This window comes from Oikopleura dioica, chromosome PAR (genome assembly GCF_907165135.1).
Source record: "Oikopleura dioica chromosome PAR, OKI2018_I68_1.0, whole genome shotgun sequence".
Lineage (NCBI taxonomy): Eukaryota > Metazoa > Chordata > Appendicularia > Copelata > Oikopleuridae > Oikopleura > Oikopleura dioica.
The window spans coordinates 10566060-10594036 of record NC_137293.1 but is presented as its reverse complement, the minus strand read 5'-3'; the positions used below and the strand labels follow the sequence as shown (position 1 = coordinate 10594036).

The window sequence follows — 27977 nt, the reverse complement described above, 5'->3', positions numbered from 1 at the left end:
ACGAAAATATTTCACTTGAAGATTTGTGGTTCACGCGTACTTCTAAGCGTAAACCAGGTTTCGAGGAAAAACTGAAGCGAGAAAATACGGAAACTATTCCAAACTCGATGTTTTGAAAAAGCCTTGAATCCCATTTCTTTATGCTACTTTTGTAAATTTAATAAATAATTCGAGTTTTTGGCAATTTCGATCAGCTCCCTTGTTTGTTTAGAAACAGGTGCAGTCGAAGTAAACGATCTCCTCGCAAAAGTACTGAACTGGGCGTCACTGAATAAATCCAAGCTCGCGAAGGCTCACAAAGGATCAGCCGAAGTTACGTAATAAATGGGGGAGGAAATTTTTTTCGAGCATCAAAAGTCGGTCAGTTTGTTTTGGGAGATTTAGAATTGAAGAAATTAATGACTCAATATTATTTGCTTTAGAGAAGAGGATCAGACTGAGAAAGCGTTTTGCGAAAATCTAAAACTGACTTGTAAAATATCTTCATCACAAAGTGGTCGGGCGCGTTGCGGAGTTAACTCGTCATCGCGCGATTACATTGTGTCGAGCGCGGGTTAAGACCGGTGCCCATCGCCACTTTGTGTCTCTTAACCTTTGGGAAGTACCTTCTTCTATCAAACACTCGAGTTGAATCTATTTGATCTCAAAACAAATCTGAAGAGTAAGTTTTTTAATGGTCGAAAATTAGTAAAAGGATTGTATAAGTAAAGTGTTCTACAATACTTCAAATTTGTTAAGAATAGTGGCCATTCTAGGGCTCACACTTTCCAACCGCAATACAAGTATGTTTCGACCGCTGCGATTTTGGCGCTTGGCAGATTTTGTTATGTCACGAGGTCAGAACCACACAAGCGTGGTGCGGATCCGATTATCCGAGGTCACCTCTCGCCAATTTCTGTTTCATTCTTCATTTTCCCATAATCGAGGGACACTGCTCTGCGGTCGCCGCCAACACCGCCAGAGTTGGAATCTGTAATTCCACCACCAGCACCAAGAGTACATCCACCGTACTCGAAACCGCGCATTCACGCCAACAACTTTTTTCTATTTCTAAAACTTCGGTTACAAAAAGTAAAAACTAGACTTCTAATTTGAACTTCCAGATTGAATTTTCAGACACAATAAAATTACTTTCTTCAAAAAAATATTAATTATATTGATGCCCTTTTTTATTGAATAAAAACAACGTTATTTTTAACCCTTCAAACATACGAACTGAATTTATGCTTGCCCCAGATTCGGGGCTTTTTGTCGAAAAACCTATTTGATGAAAAATTATTAGTTTCCCCGTATTACGGACATAAAAAGCGCTTGATGGCCTGAGAGGTACATTTCGTTAGCTAATCCGGCTGGGAAACTTATCGGAAGCATAAACTTCCTAATTTGAATTGTTTGTTTTTAGTTTCCTGAAAATCCACGGCCCTGCTGCTACTCGTTTTACTGTAAATAATGTCACTTCCTTAAATAATGCTATTTCCTTCACACGATCCTTTCGTTATCAGTACTCCTTCCTCCTGAGCACTGATAAGGAGCGCGATCCCTTGCCAACTTGAATTCACCTCAGCGCAGGTTTTTTCCATTCTATGATTACCTAATCACAAATATACCCGGTTCCCATGCCACGTACTAGTAAGGATACAACGCACGATTCAAGAAATTCTTATCAGCAGTTGATATAAGAGCATTTACACAAGTGTTGGGCCTGATAAAGGCGACCAGATGGCTTTTCATGAAAAAATTTTCAAAACTTATGGGCTGAAAGAAGAAAGTTGCAAAATTTTGTATTTTGGTGTTGCATCTTATTTCGCCACTTGAAAGCATACCTTGAAAATGCGCGAATTCTTGTGTATTTTCATTACTGCTCCGAGGAGGCGACTTTCAAAAAGCCAAGCTTGAATTATTTATCCGAGGTCGCGGAAAAATGCTAATAGCGGTGCAGCTCAAGAATAAAACCAAAATATACTTTTTCTGTAATACGCCACGGGCCGGAAAGGGCAACTTGAAAGGACCGTGCCCGACCGCGGTGAATTTCCGCCCAAGGTCGTCTTGACGCAATAAATTGAATTAATCCGCCGCCGATGAAGAAAGAGAAATCGGCGAAATTTCAGGAAGTGGTGAATTCTCAAATGCTAATCCTGCTAGAATTTCTACCGCTACAAAATCAAGCCGAAAGAAGGTCGTGATTGCTGTTAAAACCGAAAAGAGAGAGGGAGAATATATTTATGGTTTTCATTTCGAGAATAATCCTCAGAGGCGATAGAAGATAAGCGGTTTAGGCTCTCGTGCTTGAGTTTCGCCAGATTTGTCACAAATGGCCGTAGAGCCTTATTAAACTTCCCCTTGGCTTTCGCTCTCGTCACCTATTAACAAAGCCCTCTGCTGTTAAAGCCTTCAATAAAAGAGTGAAAAAGACCCATGAATGCTTTGAAAGTAGCCTTGTATAGAATATACCCGTAGAAGTGGCCTCGAAGAGTACTCTGGCGCAGAAGTACTCTGTATTTTTATGTTCACACCGGCGGTCTAGTGTTTGAGCTCGCACCTCTCCTGAGTCGCCACGTTCTCAGCCACTTTCCAATTTTTAAAATTTACTCGCAACTGTGAAAAAGAGCGGCTCAAGTGGATGCTCGACCAAAGCTGAGCCAAACACAATCAAAAAGATAAGATCCCGGATCAGGCCAGATCTTCACTTATTTAGACAACGCTTGAGTTTCTAGTTCATGTTCGAATTTCGAAAACTACAGCCATGTCAATTTTTGGACCGCTCTATTTCAACAGAGCGCTAATTGAAATCTCCGTAACTTCTGTTTAGGGCTGTTTAGATTTAGACTTGTCGAGAACTCGGATTTTGTATGCAAATTGGCAGCAAATATTTAGATCCGACGACAACTCAATTTCAGCCTTTTGTTCAAGAGCAAGTTCTTTGCCAATTTGGAATCTTGCTAATCACGTGCCAAAGTGCAACATTAGCCGTATCAGAAAAGCCAGTACTTGTTGTAGTGTTTTGGTCTCGTAAGTCGCCCGCAATCGGCCTTGTTTCGGTCTCAGCACGCGCTCGTCAGATTCTGGTGGAGATATTTATCGCTTACACCAGATTTTACACCATTTTATTTACACCACCAATTACAGAAGTTAATATTTAATCACAAGCTTAATTTCGTAATCGAAAGAAAATACCAGAAAATAAAATTGACCTTTCTATTCGTTTTATCAATCAAACATTTTCCTGCATTTTTTGATTAAAAATTATTCCAAAAAATATATATTTTGGCATTTATCTTGTTTAAGTTCACGATTAAAAATTTTAATCCTCCCGCTTACTCCCCAAAACGAAAATTTCGTAAAACATTTCAATAGGTGGCGCTTTTCTAAATTGGAAGATGCGCTGCACGGCGCGCCACGATTGGCCCAGCTAATAGTGCGGCTTAGCGCGGATAATCCGGCGCTAGCGCCACTCTCGAGCTGAGCCAATAGAAACTCACCAGGCTCATCCCTACTTCACGGCCTCTTGAAGAATATCTGCTACATTCCAAAGTCTGGATCAGGGCGGATGAACTTTATAGAGTTGGATTTTCGAAATTGAATTTTAACGTGTTTTTAGAAATATTATTCCAAAAAGAAATTTATAATAACCGTTTTTTTCGGTGGGTACAAATGCTGAAATATATTTTTCTATAGAAATGTGGCATAAAAAGTGATAATAAGGTCGGGTCTAAGCTGACCTTCTTCGAGCGTCAGTTGTACGTCATCTTCTCGTTATTCTTCAATTTTGACACTCGTCCTGGACTGTATTTAACACCATCAGCTTTGCATAGGATTTCTGATGTTTTTGGCGTTTCCGCGGTTTTAGTAGCGTCCTCCAAACATTTCTGTTTTGCCCACTTGATAAAGCATTTTCAGGCTAAATAGAACCGGGAACCCGCACCAGTCTGCCCTTTTACGGCTTCTTGAGACGATTCCCGATCTTCAGGAGTTTATCAGACTCACTCACGTGACAGTAGAAGCGGCGAATAATTCTGCCGCTAAATCGGGCCTCAGCTATTCGCGTCAAAAAAGCGTCGAGGTCATTAGAAGGGATGAGTCGCGGCGCGGCACTTCAAAATATTTTGGCGGTTTATTTTCGTGGTGCAGCAGCACCTGGGCACCAAACACCCAAACCTATTATTTTCGTGCTTTTGCGCCATTTTTACATTTTGAGCTGGGAGATAATTACGATTTTATCAAGTTTAAACTTGATAAACGATAACATTAGCGTTTACATTTGTTCATGAGATGAAGACCAGTGCACTAGAATTGAGTTGAATATTTACAATTACAGTCTTAGTGTCAGAGAAGTTATTGTCTCGAGCGTTGGAAGCTCTCGCCGCTTCCGCCAAAATCGGAGAATCGGATCTCTGTCAGCCTGGCCGCATAATCAGGCGCCTCTGGTCTTTGGTGGAGAGGTTTTCTTGCACCAGCACATCAAACAGACGCCAGCCTGTGGTCACAAATCCAAACGAGCCCATCAGCTCATCGTCATTGAGCAGAGCGCCGGATGCCAGATGACACCAGATAAACTCAAATATAACATCAAAAACGTGCCGAGACGACACTTAGAACTTGGAGCAGACCAATAGGAATAATCTGCAATTTCTAAATTCAAGATTCGAGTTGAGACTCAAATGGAAATGTTTTGATTATTACTATAAAAACGTGTTGGAAGCCATCCGTCTGGCACACGTGGCGATTTTGCGCGATAGTTGTAGTTCTGAGGGGAATATTATCTTTTGGGTTAATTTATATTTTCGGCGCCCGGCTGCTCCGCTCATCGGAGATTCTGGAGCGGCTTGTTTTGATTCCTTCTTCTAAAAATGTTTGCGTTCCCGCTCTGTCTGGCCCACAGAAGCAAGCCCTCTGCCACTAGAATTTTCTTGGTTTTCAGGCGGTTAGAAGTGCACATCTGAGTTATTAGCTCTTTACTCTTTATCTAAGTACTACGTTTTTACTTTCAAATCGTAGCCGAAAGCTCAGTAATCATTCAAGTTTGATTTGACTCAAGACATTTTCTCCATCACTGTCTCGTTTGACGATAAGACTGGTGATCGCTGAGCAGCAAAAACAAATGAGCCAAACGTTCGGGGAAATAGTGTCAACATCCGGCGAGGCATCTGTAGCCGTATTTTGTACCTTCGATAATATGCAAAGAGCGTGTTTAGCGATGGAATGATATCGCTAATTTCTCCCCACTGGGCTCCTTCGAGTTTTATGCAAAGCCACAGCGAATGTCAACAAACATCAAAAATGAAAACCGAAAGGTAAGGTTTTTCTGGACATTTAATACTAGGTAAGCTAGTCATTTTTGTTGCAAAAAGTCCTGTATTTGTAAAGCTAAGAAGAATACTGTGGATTTAAGACAAAATATCAAGTCATGATTTATAACGTGAAATCATGCTCTAAAATCGACGTAACAAGAGTAAAACCCCTCTTGAAGCTTGCAGAAAACTTTCTGTAACCATCAAAAAGGCTCTTCCTTCAGTTTGATAATCTTTTCCGATAAGTGTCAGTTTTCGGAAGCGCTGCTCTGCCGGAAACTAAACTATGTACTGAATAAGGACCATTTCCTCGCTCCTCCGCCATTTTCAATACTTTGTCGATCTTGAAAAGTGCATTTCGAATCATTCGGACGATTAGTTATTCAATCAAACTTTTAATTGATGATCCAACAAAAGAATTTCTTTGTTGAATTGAGTCATAAATTTTTTTGGCAGTAAATTTCCTTCTAAAGTCTCTGTGTTTTCTGGATCGTTGGCCGAGTGACAAAGTGTGAAATATTAACCCCCTCTCTTACTGGATCCCTCGTTAAAAATTCAAACAAGAGCAGACTTCCCTCGTCGCCTCAGACTAAAAAACTCAAAAAAGGAAAGAGCGAGAAACCATGGAGCTTCCTGAAGAGAGGCAGCCAATTTGGTACTGCTACATTTACTACGAGCTAGAGAAATACAAAGATTACGACTAGCCTTACTATTCATCCTGTCCACTACTTAAAAGTAAGAATTACTAAACTTACTTCTTATTCGAAATAAATTTTACTTGGATACACAAAAGTTTTCCATTCTCCATCTCTTGCTAAAATCAAGTGAACCTTGCTCTTGCACTAATATTCTCTAGTATATTGGCAGGTGCACCTTTTTCGAGATTTTTGTATATCCCGGGTGGGCACCTCCACCAGCACCAGAACGAGCATCACACCTGGCGATGATATATTTTTTCAACTTGGCGCTTTCACACTTTTCCACCAGGTAAAATTCGAGCTCAGTCCACTCCAAATATTGAGGTTCATCCCGCATTTACGCAAGTTCCAAGCGCAAATCACAGAAATCGGTATTTAGTTTTTTGAGTCTTCTTTTTCGAAAAGTCATTCGCCAATTTTGGCACTCCAGCAACTCTTCAAGGATGGGGACGTTTTCGAATTTTCTTGCATAGATTCACAGGTTCAAAAGAAAATCAGCTTTTAGAATTCAGGTAAACATCGCATTCACGATCAAATGCGCTAGAATCCGCCGCCTTTCAAGTGCTAATTGCATTAAACTTTACGAAAGGTGAATTTTCGCTTTCGACGGATTTTTTGCCAATAAAGCTGATCGTTAGTAGAGCCAAGGAACACTCGAGAAACTTGATCCCTTATCAGCACAGCCTTATCGCCTGAGCTAGAATATGTAAAGCGCTCATTCCCAGTAGCCAAGCGGTGCTCCCTGCTGAGCTAGTGTTATCGGAAAGAAATGCGATGATAAGAAGCATTCTCAGGAAGCTTTTCAAAGCTCAAAACGGTTTTCGTTCTTGCCTTAAAAGTACTAACGAGGCCTTGGTAGGAGAAAAATGATAAAAGTGAAGAAATGTTTTTCTTTTTTTTATTGAATATCTAGCTCGATAAATAGATATCAATTCTGGCCATGGCCGCAGATTTACCTTTATTGACGTTTATTTATCGTCAACTATCTCCGGTCAATTAGAAAAACGAAAAGAAGCCGAATTAATCCAAAATCAATGCGAATAAATTCATAGGGTGGTGCCATGTGCAGCTTATCCAGCTTAGGGGGCAGACAAAACGTCTGTTAGACCCAAACCTATCTTTTTCGATACAGTTAGGAAAATAAAACATCTAAGAAATTGAGCGAGAGGTAAATCGCGTTGATCTACGGCAGTTTCAGTTATTTGCCCGATCATGTTCAGCATGAAAGTTCAAGGAATATTCTCTCAAAACAACAGATTTGTGAAAACTTGAAAGTGATCGGAAACAAAGAAAATTGCTTTCGTTAATCCAATTCAACTTCGGAAATTTGACCTTGGTCAAGTATTAACCTGAATCCGCGTCCTTTCCTTTGCTAACTTCCCAAGACTATCTGCCTGCTGCATCAGCTGCTCTTCAACCCTCTTTTCAGATTAGCTCGTCCTTGAGAGCAACTTGTTTATTTTCGAATTTCAAGGTCTATTTTAGGACTGGGAAGAGTGGTTAATTTTTTATTGCTATCGGAAGGGTTTAGCCTCGCACGCAGGGGTTGAGTTTTCGAAGAACACCAAAAGTGTTCTAAAGCTGGATCCAGTTGCTTTAGGAAACTGAGGATTAGCCACCATTTGCGGAATTGAGCATTTCCCAGCCCTACTAGCCAAAAACAAAACGCACGAAAAAGGTACTTCCGCTTCACTTAACCTAAAGCCAGCCTGGCCAAAATAGAAACAAATCATTATTCGGTCTTAGTACAGTCAAATCTATGCTAAAAACGTGACTTGAGTAAAACTAATTTGAGACCAGTTCTGTCTTTATTTTTTATTTATTGACGGAAAACGATAATGGACCTGTATTTGTTATTCCAACTTCTTAAACAACGAGACTATCGGCAATCGGTTTAATTTCGATTCTGTGATGTTTTGCCGTTGTTGGAAAATCTGCGCTTCGATTGGGGTTTTAGACGAAACAGAATCTTCGAAATATCAAAATCGCGATACTCGTAATCGCTTCCCTCGGCAGCTAAATCTTCTAAATACTGTTTTGTACCTACCGCCGAATTTGCTTTGATAAGCCGAGCTCGGCAGCGCGCGCGATTCCGATTCCGCCGGAATAAACATTCCAGAGGAAGCCCCTTCTTGTTCTACTGATATTTCAAGAACAAGACCTCCCTCTATCTTATTAGCGGAGAGTCTTTATTGGGACTAAAAGGATTCCTCAGTCAGTATTCGGAATCTTCGCCAGCTGTAGTCTGTGCAAACTGGCCGATCGGATCAAGATGCTCCTTATCTTTCCAACAAAAAAATTCAAATTCAATTTTAAATTAAATTTTTGGGAAATTTTGGAAGATGGCCCTCGAAAGAAAGCATAAACAACCAGCAGGAGTTTGTTCATCGCGGCGCAACTATGCAAAGTAGACTGCTTATGCGAGAGAGATGAAAGGAAAGCGCCGCGCGAGGCACTTTGATACTGAACGGTGCCCGTTTTCCAGGGTATCAGCCGGAATATGAGCCGGTACCAGCTCGTTAAGATAAGCTAAGTTTGATATTTTGAAGAAAAACTGTCAGTTACGAAAGTATTTTTCGGTCAAGTTTTGAGGCCGGAAATCAACCTTATTTCGTGGTCCATTAGCTCAGACTTGCCCTGACTGTATCTCCACAGCAGAGTGGCCATCGAGTACAATTTTACAACACAGTTCGCCACTGTTTACTCTCTTGTTTAGGCGCATTAGGGTCCGATTGCAATCGCTCAAGAATTCTCCAATGATGAATTTTCAACGCTTTAGCCCAGAAAGTCGTTTTTATCAAGATTTCTAAAAATTTTCTAGTGTAAAATTTCACGGGGATAAGAGTTTCGTGAAACTGATATGAAATTTGAGCTGCAGGTGTAGATGTTACAGTATTATCAAAGAAAGCGACCAAGAATTGCCAGAAAATGAAGGATAGATGAAATTTGGGTTTCTGACGTTTTCAAAAATATTTTCTGTTTTAGGATCTATTTCAAAAATCAAAGAAGCTATCATGGGAAGTGCCCATAGAGTTCAGGGGAGCATAAAACCGCCTCAAATGCAAGGAAAAGCAGGGATTAGTGCGCTATCCATAACGCCGCCCGAAAAGACTGTACATTTTTCAGCGGGTCAGAACTAAGCCCGGCTCAAAGTAGAAGCGGCGAGTTATATCGAGCTCAACCAGAAATAATCCCCAAAAGCGGGAAGAAATAATCCTAGCACGGGGCTTGTTCACAAGAGGTAAACAGAAGGAAGGAGTTAATTAGCGAATCCGGAAGTGGCTTACTTTTCACACTAAAAGTGAGCCAGGAAAAATCTATGCTTGGAGCTATGAATCCTCTGTAAAGAGTATTCGAAATTTGACAATGCTTGAAGCTTTTCTTTTCAGTCAAGCCATTTTTTAAAAGATCACCTAGAATTTTTGCTCTGGCTCTGATCGCACCTGCATCAGATGCAATTCCCTGCCTTTGATATTGTTTATGAAATGGCGGAGGATCCGTTCTGACTAATTATTCTCCTCTGGCCTCATGTAAAAGTCACTTTTTCTTATGTGATCTTCAAACAAGGCCCCGCGAAATAACCGGAACGGCCTATTACGGCCGTACTCTTCTATGATTTCAATGTTTAACTTGGTGGTAATTAGGTCAATAAAACTCTCCACAGTCTTTCAAAAATCTCCTGATCCCTTCTCCTCAACCCAGAACAAGACAATACTCGACAATTCAGAAGTTTTGTTTTAGCAAAATTTTCACAGCTGTTTCATTTTCGCGCTCATGGCTGGGAATAGAAGGGTCACGTGATTAAGGCTAACTGTGGTTACCCACTTAGGGCGAAATGGGGGGATGATTTTGCCATGGTCCAATTAGTGCTTAATGGAAGTGAGCTGTTTTGGCATCAGAAATATTATTTGTAATGGTACTTAATCCGACCTAAGTCGCGGTTTTTAACCACTTGGGCCTTCGTCTGCCCAAAAAATCTTTATTAGCACAATCATTGTGACACAATGTTCGATTCACGCAGCAGGAAATTCTAGGGAATGTCTGTCCAAGCATAGTTACGAAAAATAATGAGATCAATATTTTGAGCCTGGGAATTATTGGACCTTTTTCATTATCCGGAGCCACTGGCTCGCCGTAGGGGTCCTTCCTGGGGATCCATACTGAAAGTCCCTAATCCAATCTCAGTATTATCATTATCGACTCGTTTGTCCAACCTGGAAATTCCCCTAAATGAAGTATTATTCCAAACACGCTCTTTTCTGATAAGATTTGCGCCTTTTTATCCCTTTGCTAACATTTCTTGATCACTTGGCCACAAAGACAATAAACGGATCCTGTAATCACGTGGCCACGGTCAAGTCTACCCTTGAAGTTTCTCGGAAACGGAAAACATGTGTATTTGGCTTTGTGAACCTGTGATAGGCGCAATGAAAGCTGCGGCGGCCCTTTCAAAAAGGCACATGCGCGGGGGTACCGTTCCGCTGATCACGCGGCAGCGCTTTTGATCAAGGCACAGTGAGAGTTCTGTAGGCATGCGGAGGATAATTATTCAGAACGGAGTCTTACTTCGCTTTCAAAGAGGAGTAAAGCGTACGCGTGAAATATACAAGAATTATACCGGTCTGATGAAGCTTCAGGCCGAGATTTGCACTAGCAAGAGTTGCCAGAGTTCCACAGAAGACGAAAAATGATTTCTGTGGGAATATGGAGGAATACTCGTATTCGAAGTGATTCTGAGAGAAGTCTTGTATTTTACGATAAACAGAACAAATCTCTGAGAAAGCTCAACATTCTCACCTCAGCGCTAAACTTGCATTTTACAGGTGCAGGTAACTTCTCCCTGACCTTGTTCCTATTTAGGTCAGCGCCGCCCAGCCTGAACTACTGTTTATTCATTAAACTTGTAGCATTTTCCCAAGTCCTGTTCAATTTTGCATTTTACAGTAGCAGGTTAAGTCCTCGGGAAAAGGGTCTCCTGCAGAGCTTCGACTCCGGAATTACGGTCAAGAGCCAATCGTACGAATCCCCCACCGCGATAATGAACAGCTCTGTGGGTGATAGGAATACGCGAGAGTCAATGTTTGGCGAAAAATTACAGTCACGTGGAAAAAGTGGAACGAGATATTAACGTAATAAACGCTTGATTTAAAACTAAAAATTTACCAAAAATTATTTTCTACTGATATCTAAACAACTGTTTGAAAATTTAAAAATGAAAATGAAGACCCTGAATTGAAAAACATCACCAATGGGATAAGTCGTAACATAATTCCAAATCCACCGTGAAGATCGAAATTCGAGAGCTCAATCCTTGAGAACTTTTCCCTTATCATCATTGTCAATCGCTAATCCGGCGCTGGCCTGGCCGAAATCGTCCCGAGACCGGAACAGAAACAGGAGAAGCGGCGCAAGCGCGCGGTCCGAACAGCGCCACATCGACGGCTAGAGGGCCACTAATCACCGATAAAACTTCTCAGCTCGCAGGAATCTCATATCATTCTGAAATTGTCTTAGCACAGCAACAAAAAAACACACCCAAAAAACTTTTCTTATACTAAAAATCCTTCAAACTAGAGACTGAAAATGAACTTCTTCCAAAACGCTTCGACTCCTACTTCCACCGCTACTGGATCATCTCGAGTTCCTTACCCAGGTAAATGCTCTTTCTATCGAAGGCCTTGAAGATTTTTTCATTAATTTTTTGGCAACACTAACTCGATTTATTCAGGCGATCCTCACTCTTACTACGCTTTTGCCCAGCAACTCACCAAGGGTCTGACTCCGATCCAGCAACAAGCCCTCTACCAACAGCAGCAAATGGCTTACGCCGGACAATATGCTAACACTGGCCTCACTGGCCTCTATGGCAACCCAGCATCTACTGGCTACGGTAAGTGTTTATCTATAAAATAGTTTGTATAGAGAGGGGGAATAAGAAAGTACTGTGTAATTCACTCGTCCGGAAGCGGCTTGATCAAATGCCCCTCCCACACCGCGACAGGGGTTATCATGAAGGGGATTAAGACTTCGATCCGGCCACGTGCCTATTCTGTTCTAAACAACGCACCAACGGATAACCACATGTGGGATGGGTTTAACTTTTTTGTCGAACAAATGCATTAACTTTCATTTCAGGCGCTGGACCTCGAAAACAACGACGAGAACGAACAACATTCACTCGAGCCCAGTTGGAACTTCTCGAAGAACTCTTCGAAAAGACAAAATATCCAGACATCTTCATGCGTGAAGAGATGGCTCTCAAGATTGGTCTTCCAGAATCGCGAGTCCAGGTTTGGTTCAAGAACCGACGTGCCAAGTTCCGACAGCAGCAGAAATCTCCCAAAAACACTCCGTCTAACACAAGCGTCGAGAAAGAATCCGACAAATCGGACGCCGATTCTGAAAAGCCCGCTACTCCAGATGAAGTTGATCTCAACCTCCGATCATCACCAAACTCCAGCCAGTCACCAAATTCGTCTGGTTATGACACTCTCGATTCTGGCAAGAGCATCAACACTGCTGAGAATCTCATTGAAGAGGCGATCAACTCCCCAGACAAGGTCCAAGTCGAATATGGCATCAAACAAGAGGAACAGCAAGCTGATTTGAGCTCTATCGGAGAGTTCACTCCAGTCGAGCAGCCAAAACTTGACCAGTCATCTGACAATGCTTCTGATGACTTGACTCCACTCACCACTTCCTCTCCTAAAGCTGAAGAAAACAACACCACTGAAAACTTACAGGTAAATTTAGAAACAGTAAATACACTTAGCCTATAAAGTAGGTCGGGCTCAAGTCGAGCGTTAAATATACACATACAGTAGCTCCAATTTTCTCCCACGATTACGGAACTAGGTCCCCGGAAGTTTGTGTATTTACCACTATCGAGGCCTTATCAACAATTAGCGAACACTTTCTCAAGCTTAAATTTAGACTTGGTCCTCTCCAACTTCCTCTTCTCAAAACCAGCAACAAACTACTCAGCCAGCTTTTAACGGCGAAACTACCACTACTCAACAACAAACAAGGTAAGAATGAGTCAAACTTAATTGAGACTTTACTTTCTTTAGTATTCATTGAACCAGATTCTAACAAACTATTTCAGCTCTTACTACGACTCTGTGATGTACCAACAGTATTACGCTCAATACATGGCGCAGCTTCAGCAACAACAGCAGCACCAGGCCCAAGAAAGCCAGTGGAAATTCCAAGCCCTCTGAGCACCTTATCATGTATCTATTTCTATTCTCCCATAATTAACTGAATGACTTTTCCCAAGATCATTTTTCATCATTTTACTGCCATCGAACTGCTACATTTTCTGTATATTAATTCATTCTTCTCCTTGATTCCATTATTGAATAAATGTCAGTAATAAAAACAACTAGTGGAGTATGATCATTTCTTGTTTATCCCGCTGTATTTGCTAATGCCTTCATGATTTTTTGTCACTGGCAAATATCGGCTCAGGATCACAATTCATGTCCGATTTTCGAAAAGTTTAAGTCGTCGAGAATCATTAAAGTAAGAGCTTATATTAGTGACCTAAGCGGTAAAATTTGCTCAAGTCAACTTTAATAAGCCCTCATTTCAATTGAAATCAAAGTAAGTCATGTGTTCGAAGAATTAAACTCTTATAGAATGAGCTACCAATCTGCATGAAAACATACGTGCTACGTGTTCGTCTAGAAACTTTGAGTTTCTATCTTGATTTCCCTCGATCAGTTAATAAATAGAAGTCTTTTTAGGCTTTCACGGGGAAAATTTCAGCTTCAAAAATCAATATCAAAGTTATTGGAAGTTACAAAAAGCAATAATGCAGGGAACATTGACAATCTAACCGGCCTGCTTCTCTACGCTCACAGAAAAACATTTAAAAGTTTGTATTTATTGAAAGTTATTGGCATTCATTAGTGGAAAGTTAGTACAAAATATTTCAATTTTCTTCAGCAGTAGTCTCGTAGCAGGAGTCTTGACAAACAACCATGCATGCGCGCCTAGGGGTGAAAAAGCTCATGTATCCAAGGAGCAAGAGTAAGAATCCAACAACAAACGAATCGATAGTAACTTTATGTGTTTCAGAAATGATGAGAAAATTGAGAATTCGTATGAACCTTATTGAATAGAAATTTATAGAGATCTTAATTCTTAAAAAGTCAGATCATAAAGTTTATATTTTTAAAAACATTCCTGAGAGCGTGAACGGTTTTATTAGTTCTTCTGTGGCAGCAACTTCAAATACTTTGAGGCAGATCCAAATTCCAAGTCCAGCGCTAATGAATGCCGCGATAGCAAGGAAGACTTCCAAGGAGCTATTCTGTTTGCATGAGAAATATTCTAGGTTAAAAGTATAAAAGCATAAGTGAGCTCCAATCTGAGATAAAGCAAACAGCAAGGTACATTCTCACGGATTTCGTCTAAACAATTTTTTTTATATTTCGTGAGTTTGACAAAAAATTTATTATTATGTCATAAATTAATAACCTACCACCCAAGCAACAATTCCGAAAAAGCCATGAAGAAGGATCACAGCGAATAACGCGAGGTAGTAAAAAACGAGCCAAGTAGGAACATGCATTGATTCTAACATCAACGTTTTATGACATCAATGAATTATATATTCGAGTAAAAATCACACTTTTAAATGTCAATTAGAACGTTTCCTTCAATCGCTCTCCAAATTGACCAGCCAAGGCCGTAACCAGTAAAAATAATAACTTGATGAGGTTTATGAGCTTTTAGTTTTAATATTTTTATATATTTCAATCTCATAAGCTTAACCAATCCTAAAATCAACAAAGCAAGAATGCCCGAGTGTTTCTCCGCATTTGCCGTTTTCGCCATTTTCTTAGAAATCTCTTTAAAATCAAAGGAATGTAGTCGAGAGTGTCTGGCACCAACCTAGACCATCGTAGGTCTCGGGTCGTAAATACCGAGAACGGTCAGAACTCATCAATCTGGTGCCCTAATTGGGCTTAGTCACGAGATACTTTGTAAACTTAGAGTTTATGATTCCAAAAAAGCACACTTTTTGGCGACAGCTTTTGTTGCTCTCTAAAATCATAACACAAGTATTCTGACATCAAAGTAAATTAAAAGTCTCATACTGTATGAGACAGGACAATCTCCACTTTTTATTGATATGAAACTCTTTCCACTTCCTCATACGTGTTTTAGGATCAAAGAAAACATCGCTGCGCTCATCCATGAAAGATATCATAATTCCAAGATATAGCCAGTTTTCTCATACACGGACTTAGTCGAATTCAAAAAGTGCTGTGAACTTTATTATGACATCAAGTGAAGAAATAGAAATATTTTGTGTACATATTATCCTCCTTTCAAGTTCATTGAACAATTTTACTCGTCTGAAACTTTTGAAGTCTTTTTTGTCAAATCTAGTGGCTGCTCCTCATTTGTCTCCTGTTCAATCTTCTTGGGAGAGGATGGAGCAGTTGGTGATTTGTCCTCGATGCGCCTGATTTTTGATGGTAGTGGCGACTCGTCACTTTAAAATCGGAAATTATAAATCTTGAAAAGAGGAAGACGAGGTTTACCTGTTGGAATCATCATCAACGACGGTCACGCAGCACTCAGTTGCACCTGTCTCAGAGGGCACGCTTCAAATTGAGGATTAGGGGAAAGTATAAGAAATTGATTTTTTACCCTGTTGGTGTGGAAGGAGCTCCAGTCGGTGTAACAATGGATAGCATGCTTGGTAATGTTACCTTTGGCGTCGAGCTCGGAATAGGAAAAGTTGGGCGTAGTGGCGGCAGTGAGAAGATATTCCGCGTAAGACCTTGTTGCTGCAACAGGAGATACTGATAAGTGGCGATCTGATTGAAATTCGGGAAGAGGGGTGATAAGAGGCTCGGCATGGGTGGTGGGCCAGTGTGGGAAGGAGAGATCGCCTTGGCCGGATGGAAAGCGGCGCGGGCTGCTCCGTCACCGCCCAGCTTAAATCCTGGAGCAGCAGGGGCTGATAAGAGAAGTAAATTGAAAGTGGCTATCAACGATCATACCAGGAGTGCCGAAATTCGGAGTAGAAGCTGGACAGGCTCCTAAATTTGCGGATGCTGCAGCGAGTGAAGCCGCGGCGATGGCCGCTGAGTTTTGAGCAGCAATAGATTCAGAAAGAAGAGCAGCTAAGGAATTGGCTCGATGCGAAGAGGGTGGTGGTGTTGACGGTTCATCTAAAAAATAAATTATTTTTTAATCAAATGATATTTTATTATCGTATGTTTTCAAATATTTACCGAATATTCGTCGTTTTCGAGGGTTGATAGTTGGTTTAGGCGACGTTGAAACTGATGGTGGAGTAGCCTCCGTTGATGAAACTGACGGCGAGTTGGTGATTTTTATTTCTGCTGTATCAAAGTGCTCTGGAAATTGAACGAATTTGTAGACAAACTTCTGCCCGTTGACTTTCTTGATGATGTTCTTAAAATTTTGAATGAGATAAAGCTTTTATAACAATTTATCTGCCCTTTTGGCCTGGCTTGTCATTATCGCACCTTATCATAATAGTAACGTAGTGCTCGGGAAAGCTTGTCGTAATTCATGTTTGTCTTGTTTTTGCGCATTCCCCATAATCGAGCCACTTCTTCCGAGCGGTGAAGCTTGAATTCTCCTTCTACTCAACCGTAAGTATTGAATTTGAAAAGTTTTCCATTTTACCTTTTGACGTCCAGGAAATCAGATGACTGGAATTTTTATGATCCATGAGCAGCTCAAGTAGAAATTGCCAGAGTGTGATGTTCACGTCGAAGCTGCCGACTAAACATGACTGATTAGCGCTTGAAATTGAGGAAATTGCTTTCCCGCTTAAAAATTTATGCATTTCTGTATCTAAGCCAACAAATTTTACTAAAAAATCCTTGAGTCTTTTCTTAGCACGAATAAAACAGCATTTGATGTTCCGAAGTTAGGTGGAAATCAATTGTCGTTGATGATCCCAAAATTGCGGAACGGGTAAAGTGCGAAAAAAGGTAATGGCGGAAAAGCAGTAATAGCGCTCGGGTGGCTTTGACGGGGCTTTTCAGGGTGTGAGAAATACATTCGACACCGGTCGGTGCTCTATGCGGGGCTTAGCTCGGCTGCGCGTGCTGCCGGTGGAGGTGTTAAATCCGACGGAACCTCTGTTCCTGCTTGGGTATTCCATTTCACTTCTCACTTGAGCCTAGTCAGAGCAAATTGACCCTGGCACTAACACCAACTGCAGAATGGAGAAAGCCTCCGCCAATTTTCAAAATGGCTCACAGAGGTGTTAATCTCAAAAGCCATTCCGGTTGCTCGAGTTACGCTGCTTGCTGAGGCCGCTGAAAGCCCCAGTTTAGCGAGGTGATGCACCACCAGAATCTAGAGAAAAAAGCTCCGGTAGGCAAAATTAATTAATTACAATATTGGGAAAGCAAACTGAAATTAAAACTGTATAACATAATATGCTATTGTATGCAAACCTTTTGAGTACTCATTTGCTATCGAGTTGATTCCAGAAACAGGTGGTAGCCCCAGTAGATTTTTAAAAGGCATCAATTCCATCTCAGTGAATTCTGTTGAGTCTCTCTTTTTTATAATGGCGGTCTTCCGTGCTTCGTGTCTTCAGGATGTTTAGCGCTATTCCTCGGTAAAACGCACTGCGGCGTAAATTGCCTTGTTTCTCTATCTCTCTTGTCTATCGGTGTCTCTCTGGCACAACCCGGCGGATGTCAATCGGAATCGAATGTTCTTGTTCTAGAAGTATCAGCAAGGAAGTCCGACTTAGCAGGTCGCAACAAAAGGCACCTGTTAATCACGACCAGCCGTCAGAATGGCCCGCCGCAGTGTCTGGTGAAAGGCGCCACCACCACCGAGCGCCGCCCGGATTATAGTATCCCCCGACCTATCCGGGGGGATACTTGCGATGCTAAGCCAAGCTATTAGCCCAGCGCTAGAGCCGCTCTATTCTCTTTGCCTTTCTACGCAGGCTGCATTATCTTACAAAGCTTCTTCGTTTTCGATCCGCTCCTTTCCCGGAAATATTAAAACCATCGCGGTTTCTCAAAAATATAGCTGTTTAGAAATTCAGTCTCATAGCTCAACGATTAGGCTTCAGAAAAGCCAGGAAGGAACTAATGTCGATGAGCGCAACGATTGAAGATATATTTTATCGCCGCACGCGGAAGGATATTGTCTTCCGAAAGGAAACCATTAACAGAAAACCCCCGGTGGAATCACCAAGAAAGGCAATTAACGTGCATTTTGAGCGTCTTCAGCACAATTCATTCTTTTTAGAACCCTGATTTAGTGATACCGATTTGACGATTAACAAATGTGTTGTACCACGATTCGTGGGATCTTCTATATTCTTTCGTCGCCTAGCCCGCCTATCGCTGCTGATTTGGTTGAGAAAATCAATTACCAGTAGCCGGAAGAATTCATCAAGCACAGCTGTCTTCCCACATTCCGAAGCATTTTTCGACGGTAAACGTTTTTTTCTGATTCGCCACACACGAAACAAGTATGTGTATAAATATATAGCGCCATAAAAAGTTAATAGTAGTTTCATTGGAAGGAAGATTGCCACTTTGAAGCGTTGCTCGAATGCTTATCGCCTGATAATGAATCAGTTGAGTACCATTTTTCAGGAATCCGAAGTTGCCAAGTTGTCGGTCGATGCCCGGAGATCAAAAGAAATTATGATAACTCCAGTGTATAGGCGGCAGTATATTTCTCAACAAAGTGATCTAAGTGCCCTGTTCCTCCGAATAATTGTCGCAGCGGGCGCTCCCGGCCGCACAGTCACTGATAACGCGGCGATAACGCTGTCGAAGGTCTCGACGTCCACCGGCAGGGTCTCCTCCTCCGGACTATCGGTGCCATCGAGATCCCCATTTACATTTCTTAGCATTTCCATATATTTTACTTCCTCACTCTTCGTGTTAACTCCACCTGGTGTCGAAAAAGAAGAAACGCGCAGACGAGGAGTACCGGAAATGGCAACACAAGTGGCAAGATAGATACGCGCAGCTGATAACAACCCCGGCGACATGCAGCGAGCCCTACTGATAGGGCACTGGAATGCACAACGCAGAATACATTTTAGGAAAAGGAAGCACTATTATCGCGATCATTTGCATAAAGACTTTGTGAGAGGAAAACGACTTTGAAGTACTTTTCGTTCCTGTTTTTTTTTATTTTTACTCTTGCATTCCATGTTGATAATTTTTGAAAAACTGTTTAATGTATTTGATAAAATAATAAAAGAATTCCCGGCACGGCGTTGTTTGTCTGCTCTCCATATTAAATGAGTACTAGTATTTATTAAAACTGGGATCATGCAATGAGTCCCCTTTGTTTCTCTTAATTATTTTGAAAAACACGATTTCCAGAAGATAACTTATAAATGAATTTCATATGGAAAAATCTCCTGTTTTGGAAAAAGTTCTGAACCGCAAGTGTACTCAACTTGTCAGGTGCACCGACAATGGGAGGTACTTCGATATCTGTCGGTGATAAGCTCCTGCGGTGTTGCGGAAACAGTGCCTCGGCGGTGGCGCTTCTGCTGGGCCAAGCATTGTACTCAAAGTAGCGATAACCGGTGGAAGTGTTCCGCTGATAAGCGCTCAATATCGGCGTAATCGGTATCTGACTATGGAAAGCGTGTTTTCCGTGTTTCTATATCTCCCGCTGTTTACGGATTTGACCGATAAGTACCCGGCAATCCGTTTTGAGCACCCGATGAACTTATCAAAAACGAATATCGGAGTGATAATAAATGCCCTCTGCCGAAAGTTGTCTTATCTCATTTCCTCGCAATTTGTTTTCGGTAAATTTTAGAATCGACCTACAGAAGAGAATAACTAGTATCGCCTCATCGAGATGAAAAAGAGTTCGAATTTTTATTTTTGTGGTTTATTTGGCAGTTAACACTGGGTAAAAAATAGAAGGCATCTTTGTGTGAAGTTTCAGAAAATAAAACTTGTTGAGGGAAAATCGATGCTTCATACACTTGTTTCAATGATTTTTTGTCCGTTAGAATACAAAAAGATGGACGCGCGGAAAATATTGTGAGTGATGAAAAATGTGAAGTTGGAGCAGGGGATCAAACGAAAATGTCGGTCTGTCGCTGCACTCTCGCTCGGCATTTTGGACATTTGAAATCTCGGTTTCCCTTGAGGGAGGCGTTGCAGGTCTTGCAGAAACAGTGTCCACAAGGAGTATTCACCGAGAACTTGACAGAAGGGTAGGAAAATATCGCATTAAATGTAAATACCTCTGTGGCTTTCTTGATGTCGAGGCAAACTCCGCATTTTAGAGTGCAGAGACGACCGTCCTTCTTGCTTTCGTCAGTGCCCTCGATAATTTCTTTGAGGCGATCCACCTCTTCTTTCAGCTCCTTGATCTGTTCATCCTTTGACTGCATTGACTGAGTCACACGAGTAGCGAAGGATTGTACATCTATTGAAGCAATGAAATCAACGAGGAGTATTAACACTTACCATTTGCAGTAAGCGCTCCATTTGCCGCTGCAGGAGCATTATTAGGAGCAGCCGGCTGACGATTTGCTCGACCGAAAGCACGACCCATGATGGTTTCGAAAGGATTTTCCAAAATATCATCTCCCTGAATAAAGAAATGAATCTTATCATTAAATATGGAACACGTCAACTTCGAGGTTTCTAAAATTCTTACATCGTTATATAATATTTCTTCTCCAAATCCGGAAAATCTGTCACTGTTATCACTAAAATCGCCAGGCAAGTAGAAATAGTCTTCGAAATCCTGTGCCTCATCTACGTGTAGATCACTAAATATGAAAGTGAGGCGATCTTGAAAATATTTATCATGCAAACTTGTAATCGACGCTGATGTCTGATTCGTCATCAATTTCTCCATCCTCAAGAAAGTCATCGTCATCACTGAGTTCATCTGGAGGAACGGCCCGCGTGTTTAAAGCATCATCTGGGATCCGATTGACCGCTACAGTTGGATTTGAATTTGAGGCATTTCCACTTGGTCGGGGAATAAGATTCCCACGACCACGAGAATTTCCACGAACAGATGCACTATATTGGATGGGTCCACCTCTCCATAGAGCTCTACCACGACCCGATCCACGACCAGTTCCGACTCTTGGTGTGGGTCCAGCCGTTTCCGGGTGGTTCGCCGTCGCAATTGTCGCAGGAATCGACTCACGCGAATCGCCTAAACTGGGTGGAGAGTAGGTCGGAGGATGGTAGTTCCGACATCTCGTACCAAAATTACATGACCCATTAAGGTAATGCTGGCAGACATTGACTCCTCCGAATCCTCGACCGCGTCCTCTAATCGACATTCCTCCTGTCCGGCGGTTGCCGCGACCTCTTCCTCTGTAGCCCGACATTCTATGAAGAAGACTGGGATTGTAATGACGAAAACAATTGCAATTTATCCATATAAAATTTATTTATCAATATTAGAACTTTTCAATAAGTTGTGGTTTAGAATGCAGAAATTTAGGCGTTTTAGCCGAAAGGCAGCAAGTGAGGGCAGTAGAGAAAATAGATCCATAATAAAGCTGACGATAGACATGTCCTGATTCCATATAAATTGTATGATATAATATGAAAATTATCATAATTTTGAGGATTTTGGGCTACGGTAAAAGCATTAAAAATTGAGTGAAAAGATTTCAGAATCAGTTGTGCCGATTCAGAAGAGATGAATAACAGTACGAGTTCCCTGGTTACATGTCGGGCAGGTGATAACTGAAGCTAAGTGAGGATCTTTGGGGAACCTTTTGACGCATTCTTTGCAGTAGATATGGCCGCATGGAAGAGTGCAAAGCTAAAAATTGACTGGATGAATTAATAATTTCAAAATTAATTACCTTTGAAAGGCCAAAATATTCAAAGCAAACTCTGCAAGATAGCGTATCTTTGCTCTTTTCGATTTCTTCTTTCAGCTTTTGGTTTTCTCTCTTGAGCTGCGCAAGCTCTTCTGCTTTTGTCTTGACAAACCCAAAGTTGGCCAGGTATTGAAGAATGACATTCATTGCTTCTGGATCTACTCCTTCTGGGGTCGGCACCTGGGCCGCCCAGTAGCTGGCCCAGCCCAGCCCAGCCCAGTAAAAGATTTTCAGGTTAGTGGCCCAGCCCAGCCCAGTTTGCCCAGTTAGCCCAGTTTTGCCCAGTTAGCCCAGTTTTGCCCAGTAAGCCCAGTTTTTTCCAGTTAGCCCAGTTTTGCCCGATTAGCCCAATAGAGCACTATTCAAAAAATACTATTAAAAATAAGGTTTATTAGAAAAAATAAAGTTAGTGATAAAAAACTATTTGTTAAGATGATTTTTGATAAACTCGGCGATATCTTCGCAGCTTCCATATTGAATATACTTCTCCACAGTTTCGCTCTTCAAAGCGCAGCGAAGCTTTGACAGGAACAAGCTCGAGACAGAAAAGACTCTTTCGAGCAAAGAAGTCGAATCATGAGATCCACGGTAGAGCTTGATAAATCAAAATTTTCAAATATTTAAATTATATTACTTGGATAGCTACGGAAGACAACAACGGCATTCTTGATGTTTGTCTCGACCAAAACTCGTATCTCCATTGACACTCTGGTATTTCTTTCACCATCATCTCGCAAATGACTTTAATTGATAGATTAGTAAAGATAATTCTATAAATTTACATTGATCGAAAATTCCATCTTCTTCACCACCCATTTGAGAGTATATAAAGAGCTCGCTTTCGATCGTCTTTGACTCATTCTGATAAGTTTTATCTTGCGAAGATTTGTAGAGTCTTGGAAACTTGCGCGCTAGAATAATTTTCCCAAAATATAGAAAAATTCAATAAATTACCGATTCCAGAAACTTTAGACGATTCTTTCGGAATTGATGCAATTGGTTCGTCGTAGGACTCAGAAAGCGCGATGATAAATTTTTTGGCGTTTTCAATGTAATCTTTAGTAGAACTCTCCAAAACATCATCTAGTTCCGAGCAGAGCAGAGATCCAGGAACTTCTTTGAGCGCTTCCCGAACTTCTTCAAAATCGAGGGCACGCGTTGGAAGCCAAAGAAAGGTTTGCGCCAGTTCTTTTGAGGAGATTCGATTTTCAACTTTTGTTTTTGTCTTGCATCCATTTCTGTCGATAGTGTAATCAGTAATCTGCTCAGCGATAGTTATGAGCAAGCTCTCGCTTAAAAAATCAGATAAATTTTCTGAATGACTGTACCTGATGATTTTCTTATATCCGATCGAGTTTTTGATATTTTCGACCGCGAAAATGATCAACTTTGTGTATTGATCATAAAGTTGACCAGCATTTATCTTTTTCGAGTCCGAATCAAAAAGATCCATTGTCGTTGACAGGGGCACTAGAATATCAACAGCCGCTTCGACGAACGCCTTGTCTGGAAGCGCAACTTTCAATCTGTGTTGAGGATGACTAAGTCGCTCCAAGTCAGCGATCACTTCGAAGTTGATCAAAAGTGCCTAAAATTCATCTATCAAATAGGATCCCCTTAATATTTTCTTACGCTCATCGAATAAATGATCTTTCTAAACCTCGTGGAAGTCAGAAAATCGCTCCCCAGAGAGGGATATTTTTTGTATCGTTCAGCTACAATTTCGATGTCTGTCGAAGTCACATTCACATCGTCATACTTTAGAAAAATATTATTTTTGGTCGGAAAAGTGTTTTCTACCTGTAATTTCAGCTTAGCTTTTAGCAGCGCAGCTTCCTTTCCGATCGGTCGTGCTGTTAGATAGCAATTCAATGACGCGTACTGGTGACTCTCGGGAGTCTGAAAATTCTTGCTTCCATGAACGAAGACGTTTTTGCATCTTTCATATTCGATGCTCGCCCTAGAATATATTGAGACTGATGACCAGGTTCGTGAGGACTAGGTTCGTGTGACTAGGTTCGTGAAATTTTAAAAAGAAAAATTTTTGGGCAGTAAGGGAAATGGGTTGATGACTAGGTTCGTGTGACTAGGTTCGTGAAGACTAGGTTCGTGATGACTAGATTCGTGTGACTAGGTTCGTAAAGACTAGGTTCGTGATGACTAGGTTCGTGGGACTAGGTTCGTAAAGACTAGGTTCGTGATGACTAGGTTCGTGTGACTAGGTTCGTAAAGACTAGGTTCAAGATGACTAGGTTCGTGGGACTAGGTTTGTGAAGACTAGGCTCGTGATGACTGAATTTTTTATGTACTTAGGTGATAAATGATGAGTAAACATCCTCGATATTATATTGTTGATCGTGTGAGCGGCGCAGCCTGAAAAATTGAGTGGTCCAAGCTCCCTGCACAAGTTGAGGGCCGCAAAATCGCTGCTTATTGATACAAATCCTTTCTTGACATAGTCGAAAAGATTGTAACTTTTAAGAAGGTTTGTGATTGGTTGAATATTCATATCCATCTTTGTTGAGTTGATGCTGATATAGCCAAGTAAAACACGGTGTGGAAGAATATCCGAGTCGGTCAAGATCAACAATACTCCACAGCGCTTCTAAGATTTTTATTTAAGACAATATAAAAAAAATTGACTTACTGTCTCATGATCCGCACCCCTTTTCATATACTGATGGTCTAGCATAACATGCGCGCATTTCGACTTAGCGATTCTTTCCGCGTTGTCTTTGATCGTCTTTTTCAGCTCTTCAATATGCTGACTAGCATGACGATCCAGTGTTTTTGAACTCGCGCCAACTTTTTGAGCAAGATTTCCGATGGTTTCTTCGTCAACATTGGTAGGGACAACCGCTCGAATAATCGCCTCGTACAGTTTTATCATCAATGGAGTTGAAAATCGACTCATCGGAATCACTCCTATAAAAGATTTATATTATTGTTTACGAATTAGAGAAAAACCTGTAGAGATAAGCTGACATTGAATTTTTCGAATTTGCTCGATGTCGTCGTCTGACATTTTTGGTTGAAATCGAATGGTCGTGAAAGAGGCAACTTTAAATATATCTTATGACAAAGACTCATTATTTTCATACTTGATGGTTGATTTTTAACGGAAACTTTTTTATCGCGTGAATTCCCCAGAAAAGCGCTTCGTAAATGTCTAAGGAAGTATTTTCCATAGTATTGACAACCAGAATTCGTTTCATGAGAGAGAAAAAACTTAATATTTTGTTAATCTTTCAATCTAGTGGCTTGACTTTCAAATACCTCTTTTGTTTTTTCGCGACATTTTTTGGAGGCGCAGCGAACAACACAGATTGGTTTGTTATCCACTAAGTATTCTTCGAACGTGCAAAGAGTTATCGTTTCTTGAGACGCATCTTGTTTTTTCATAAACTCAGGATCGGTTCGAAAATTACACTTTGCATTCGTCACTACTTGATTCACGAGCGGGATCCATTCGCCCTTTCCTTCGTTTATAACCTTCGTCGCCTCAGCGAACGAAATAAAATCATGGTCGATTTTTCTCTTTTTACCCATAATCGAATAAATAAGGAAATTAATGATAACAAGAGAGCGACCATTCATCTAGAGAATCGAAGAAAAAACTTTTACTTGCTCTAGAATTCTTATTTTTTGAAAAAATCAACTATCAATGAAAATCGGGCTTTACTGGGCTAAGCTGGGCCAGAGTTTTTTGTGGCCCAGTCCAGCCCAGCTGGGCAAACTGGGCCACTGGGCTGGGCAAACTGGGCCATAGCCCAGCCCAGGTGCCGACCCCAGTACTCCTTCTATGAAGAAATTATTTTTTTAGACAATTCAAAGTTCCTGCAATTACCAGAGGATAATTGATCACCCGTGACGTGACGATTCCTACATTTATCGCCGAATCTGCAAGTTTCACTGGCAAGGAAGAATCGACAGACATCGTTTGTCTTCTCCACCGCGACAGCTCTTTTCTTTGGCTTTTGGGCTTTTTAGGTTTCTTTTCTTGAGGGTCTTCAAAGCAAATCTTCGCCTTCTTTGCTTTCTTCTTCTTTTTGCGTTTTTCTTCGTCGTACACGAAGGCCATGTTTATGTCCGCCATTCTAAAACAAAAGATTGAAGAAATACGGAAAGTAGAAAAATATATTTGAAGAGTAGAAAAAATAAATCACACACTGTCAAACTCCAGTGAGTCAATAAGGGAGATAACTTTAGGATCTTTTGAAAGAATAGCAAAAAGCTCCCACGCTCTACTAGCTCCTTCAGTTTTCAGATTTGGCACGTGTTCCTTCAGAGAGTAGATCTTCGGGGAGGGCAGGAAATTATCACGAAGAGTTCCAGCAACAACTGATAAGTCGTCGAGAACTAATCAAGTCGAATTAAAAATTCCTGCATTTTTTCGGAGCTTACTTTTTTCAAGAGTCACTTCGGGGTCACTGAATTTCTCTTTCGCCCGATCAACAAATTCCAAAAACAGAAGTCGGAATCTCAGATGGACGAGAATCTTTTCTAACGTCTTTTCCTCGTCTTTTATTATTTCGTAGACGTCATGGCAAATTGCTTCTGGGAAATCCGGGCAAAGAAGCTCTTAAATACCGGTAATTTTTATCTAGAGAAATCGCGACCCTTACCCACTAAGCTGTGAAAATCGGCGATTCCGAGCGTTTCATCGCCAAGCCCGACTGCAAACGACTTTTCAAGAAGGCGAAGGAATTGGAGGCGATTTCTGCTCGTTAGGGTGATAAATTCAAACTCCCCTTGAAATGAAAATGACTTGTTTGTCTATATGATATAGACTATATCTGTATCTTTACTTTTGAAAAGGTGCGTTCCGTTCGCGACGCTTTTGCAATAATTGCCCAAAAACTGAGCGATATTAATCGGTTCTTTCGGCGAAGTGGGATATTTCGTGACTGGCATTTGTCGACGAATGCGTATTTGCAGAATTTGGTTCAATGCATCTTGCATGTACTCGGGCACGCCTTGCTCATTCAAATACGGCATTTTTGAGTGTCTAAACGGGAATTTCAATACATACGATATTCGTCGTTCAAAATGTACTTTATTAGGACCAGGTTTCTTTCCTTGAATAATCTCGGAAAGCTGTAAGTAAAAAAATCAAAATAAAATGTCGCAGAAGTGGTAAAACGCAGAGAACTCTACATGTAACATGACTAGTTTAGTTTTTCGTTTATTTTTAAAAGGGTGAAATTGAGGAATCTTTGAAGACAGCTGTGCTTCTGGTTGAAAGAAAAATTGTAAAATTGTTGGTTTCAAAATATATGAACAAAAACGAACAAAGGCAAGAAGCAAGAATTATTTTGGTCTTTTTTCGATTTCGGTTTGATTCAAGCTACAAGTAAACAAATCTAAACGCGGTTACAAACATAATCGCGCAAAAAAGTGGGCTTGTCTGGAATCTGTAGTCAGACAGGAGTGAGTTAGTAAGTGATCAGGACGTAGATCATGGAGTAAAGGTAGTAGAAGAAGGACAGGAAGTAGAAAGCCATCTTGGACCAGCCCTCGTACATCGCGTAGTTAAGCGAGTCGCGATTCATGATTGTGGTAGGATCGTAAAGGCCAGCCTAAAGATTGAAGGAGAGAATAAAAGAAAGGACAGTACCCTTGTCATTCCTCTTGGACGCTTGCTGTATCGCCATGCGTGGTAGGCAACCTGTTTCAGTTTCAAAAGCATATTTTTCAATAATCAGAATTCTGATCATTTGATCTATTATCATTTGGAATCCTAATTTTAGAATATTCTCACGATATATCTTTTTGAAACGTAACAAAGGTATGTTGATCGTCGCGCTGGACATCTCGCCGCAAGAAAACATCAGTACAACAATGAGCAAGTGAACAGCGTACTCAGGCAAAACGAGAGGGTTAAGAGAGTTGCACTGATCCACCGGATTTTTGTAGTCATGCTGGAGCTCGTCGAATGCTATCAAATGCCAGATTGCGAAGAATATCTTTGCAAGGGTTGAGACCAGCCCAGTTTTTTCATAAATAAATTAAGTTTTCAACCCGTGACAAGACTGCTGTGGCAATGAGCGCCATGATGTAGCACATGGCAGCGAAGGTGAACGCCATTTCGACCACCTTCTATAACAATCAAAGATTACAAAT

General features: G+C 41.1%; 6 protein-coding genes across 11 annotated transcripts; 1 reads left to right on the top strand and 5 right to left on the bottom strand.

Annotated features, from left to right (window-relative positions):
- Window positions 1-11237: 11237 nt before the first annotated feature.
- LOC145703731 (uncharacterized) lies at window positions 11238-13355 on the top strand. Its single transcript, XM_081781125.1, has 5 exons — window positions 11238-11639; window positions 11715-11876; window positions 12122-12729; window positions 12920-13014; window positions 13092-13355. Exons 1-5 carry the CDS (start codon window positions 11570-11572, stop codon window positions 13204-13206), a joined length of 1050 nt encoding a protein of 349 aa, XP_081637251.1. The 5' UTR covers window positions 11238-11569; the 3' UTR covers window positions 13207-13355.
- Window positions 13356-15272: 1917 nt separating this feature from the next.
- LOC145701782 (uncharacterized) lies at window positions 15273-17788 on the bottom strand. Its single transcript, XM_081778998.1, has 8 exons — window positions 17446-17788; window positions 16664-16762; window positions 16501-16619; window positions 16243-16426; window positions 16009-16179; window positions 15653-15965; window positions 15544-15606; window positions 15273-15494 (listed from the first exon to the last, which is right to left on the bottom strand). The coding sequence occupies exons 1-8, from the start codon at window positions 17525-17527 to the stop codon at window positions 15347-15349; spliced, it is 1179 nt and encodes a 392-aa protein (XP_081635124.1). The 5' UTR covers window positions 17528-17788; the 3' UTR covers window positions 15273-15346.
- Window positions 17789-19864: 2076 nt separating this feature from the next.
- On the bottom strand, window positions 19865-21360 carry LOC145704297 (uncharacterized). 2 transcript variants are annotated; one of them, XM_081781751.1, is made up of 6 exons: window positions 21224-21360; window positions 20821-21172; window positions 20660-20774; window positions 20467-20590; window positions 20241-20425; window positions 19865-20198 (listed from the first exon to the last, which is right to left on the bottom strand). In XM_081781751.1, exons 1-6 carry the CDS (start codon window positions 21348-21350, stop codon window positions 20070-20072), a joined length of 1032 nt encoding a protein of 343 aa, XP_081637877.1. In that variant the 5' UTR covers window positions 21351-21360; the 3' UTR covers window positions 19865-20069. The 2 variants fall into 2 exon arrangements, with proteins under 2 accessions (XP_081637877.1, XP_081637876.1); XM_081781750.1 differs by having other exon boundaries at window positions 20821-21360.
- Window positions 21361-21382: 22 nt separating this feature from the next.
- LOC145704288 (centriolar satellite-associated tubulin polyglutamylase complex regulator 1-like) lies at window positions 21383-26891 on the bottom strand. Of its 3 annotated transcripts, none has more exons than XR_014134438.1 (6): window positions 26663-26891; window positions 26480-26605; window positions 26259-26435; window positions 25702-25951; window positions 21837-22021; window positions 21383-21793 (listed from the first exon to the last, which is right to left on the bottom strand). XR_014134438.1 is itself a non-coding variant. In XM_081781741.1 (4 exons), exons 1-4 carry the CDS (start codon window positions 26850-26852, stop codon window positions 26017-26019), a joined length of 690 nt encoding a protein of 229 aa, XP_081637867.1. In that variant the 5' UTR covers window positions 26853-26891; the 3' UTR covers window positions 25993-26016. The 3 variants fall into 3 exon arrangements, 1 of the variants encoding a protein (XP_081637867.1); XR_014134439.1 differs by having other exon boundaries at window positions 21837-22018; XM_081781741.1 differs by lacking the exons at window positions 21383-21793; window positions 21837-22021; window positions 25702-25951 and adding an exon at window positions 25993-26213.
- Window positions 22082-25685, bottom strand: LOC145704268 (uncharacterized). 3 transcript variants are annotated; one of them, XM_081781717.1, is made up of 11 exons: window positions 25131-25685; window positions 24956-25082; window positions 24822-24914; window positions 24502-24779; window positions 24164-24459; window positions 23487-23814; window positions 23183-23442; window positions 22809-23146; window positions 22637-22765; window positions 22489-22595; window positions 22082-22448 (listed from the first exon to the last, which is right to left on the bottom strand). In XM_081781717.1, the coding sequence occupies exons 1-11, from the start codon at window positions 25449-25451 to the stop codon at window positions 22275-22277; spliced, it is 2451 nt and encodes an 816-aa protein (XP_081637843.1). In that variant the 5' UTR covers window positions 25452-25685; the 3' UTR covers window positions 22082-22274. The 3 variants fall into 3 exon arrangements, with proteins under 3 accessions (XP_081637843.1, XP_081637844.1, XP_081637842.1); XM_081781718.1 differs by having other exon boundaries at window positions 22809-23442; window positions 23487-23612; window positions 23655-23814; XM_081781716.1 differs by having other exon boundaries at window positions 22809-23442.
- On the bottom strand, window positions 26891-27956 carry LOC145704290 (protein cornichon homolog 1-like). The gene is made up of 4 exons (XM_081781742.1): window positions 27883-27956; window positions 27639-27821; window positions 27472-27523; window positions 26891-27433 (listed from the first exon to the last, which is right to left on the bottom strand). The coding sequence occupies exons 1-4, from the start codon at window positions 27939-27941 to the stop codon at window positions 27290-27292; spliced, it is 438 nt and encodes a 145-aa protein (XP_081637868.1). The 5' UTR covers window positions 27942-27956; the 3' UTR covers window positions 26891-27289.
- Between the last annotated feature and the right edge of the window lie 21 nt (window positions 27957-27977).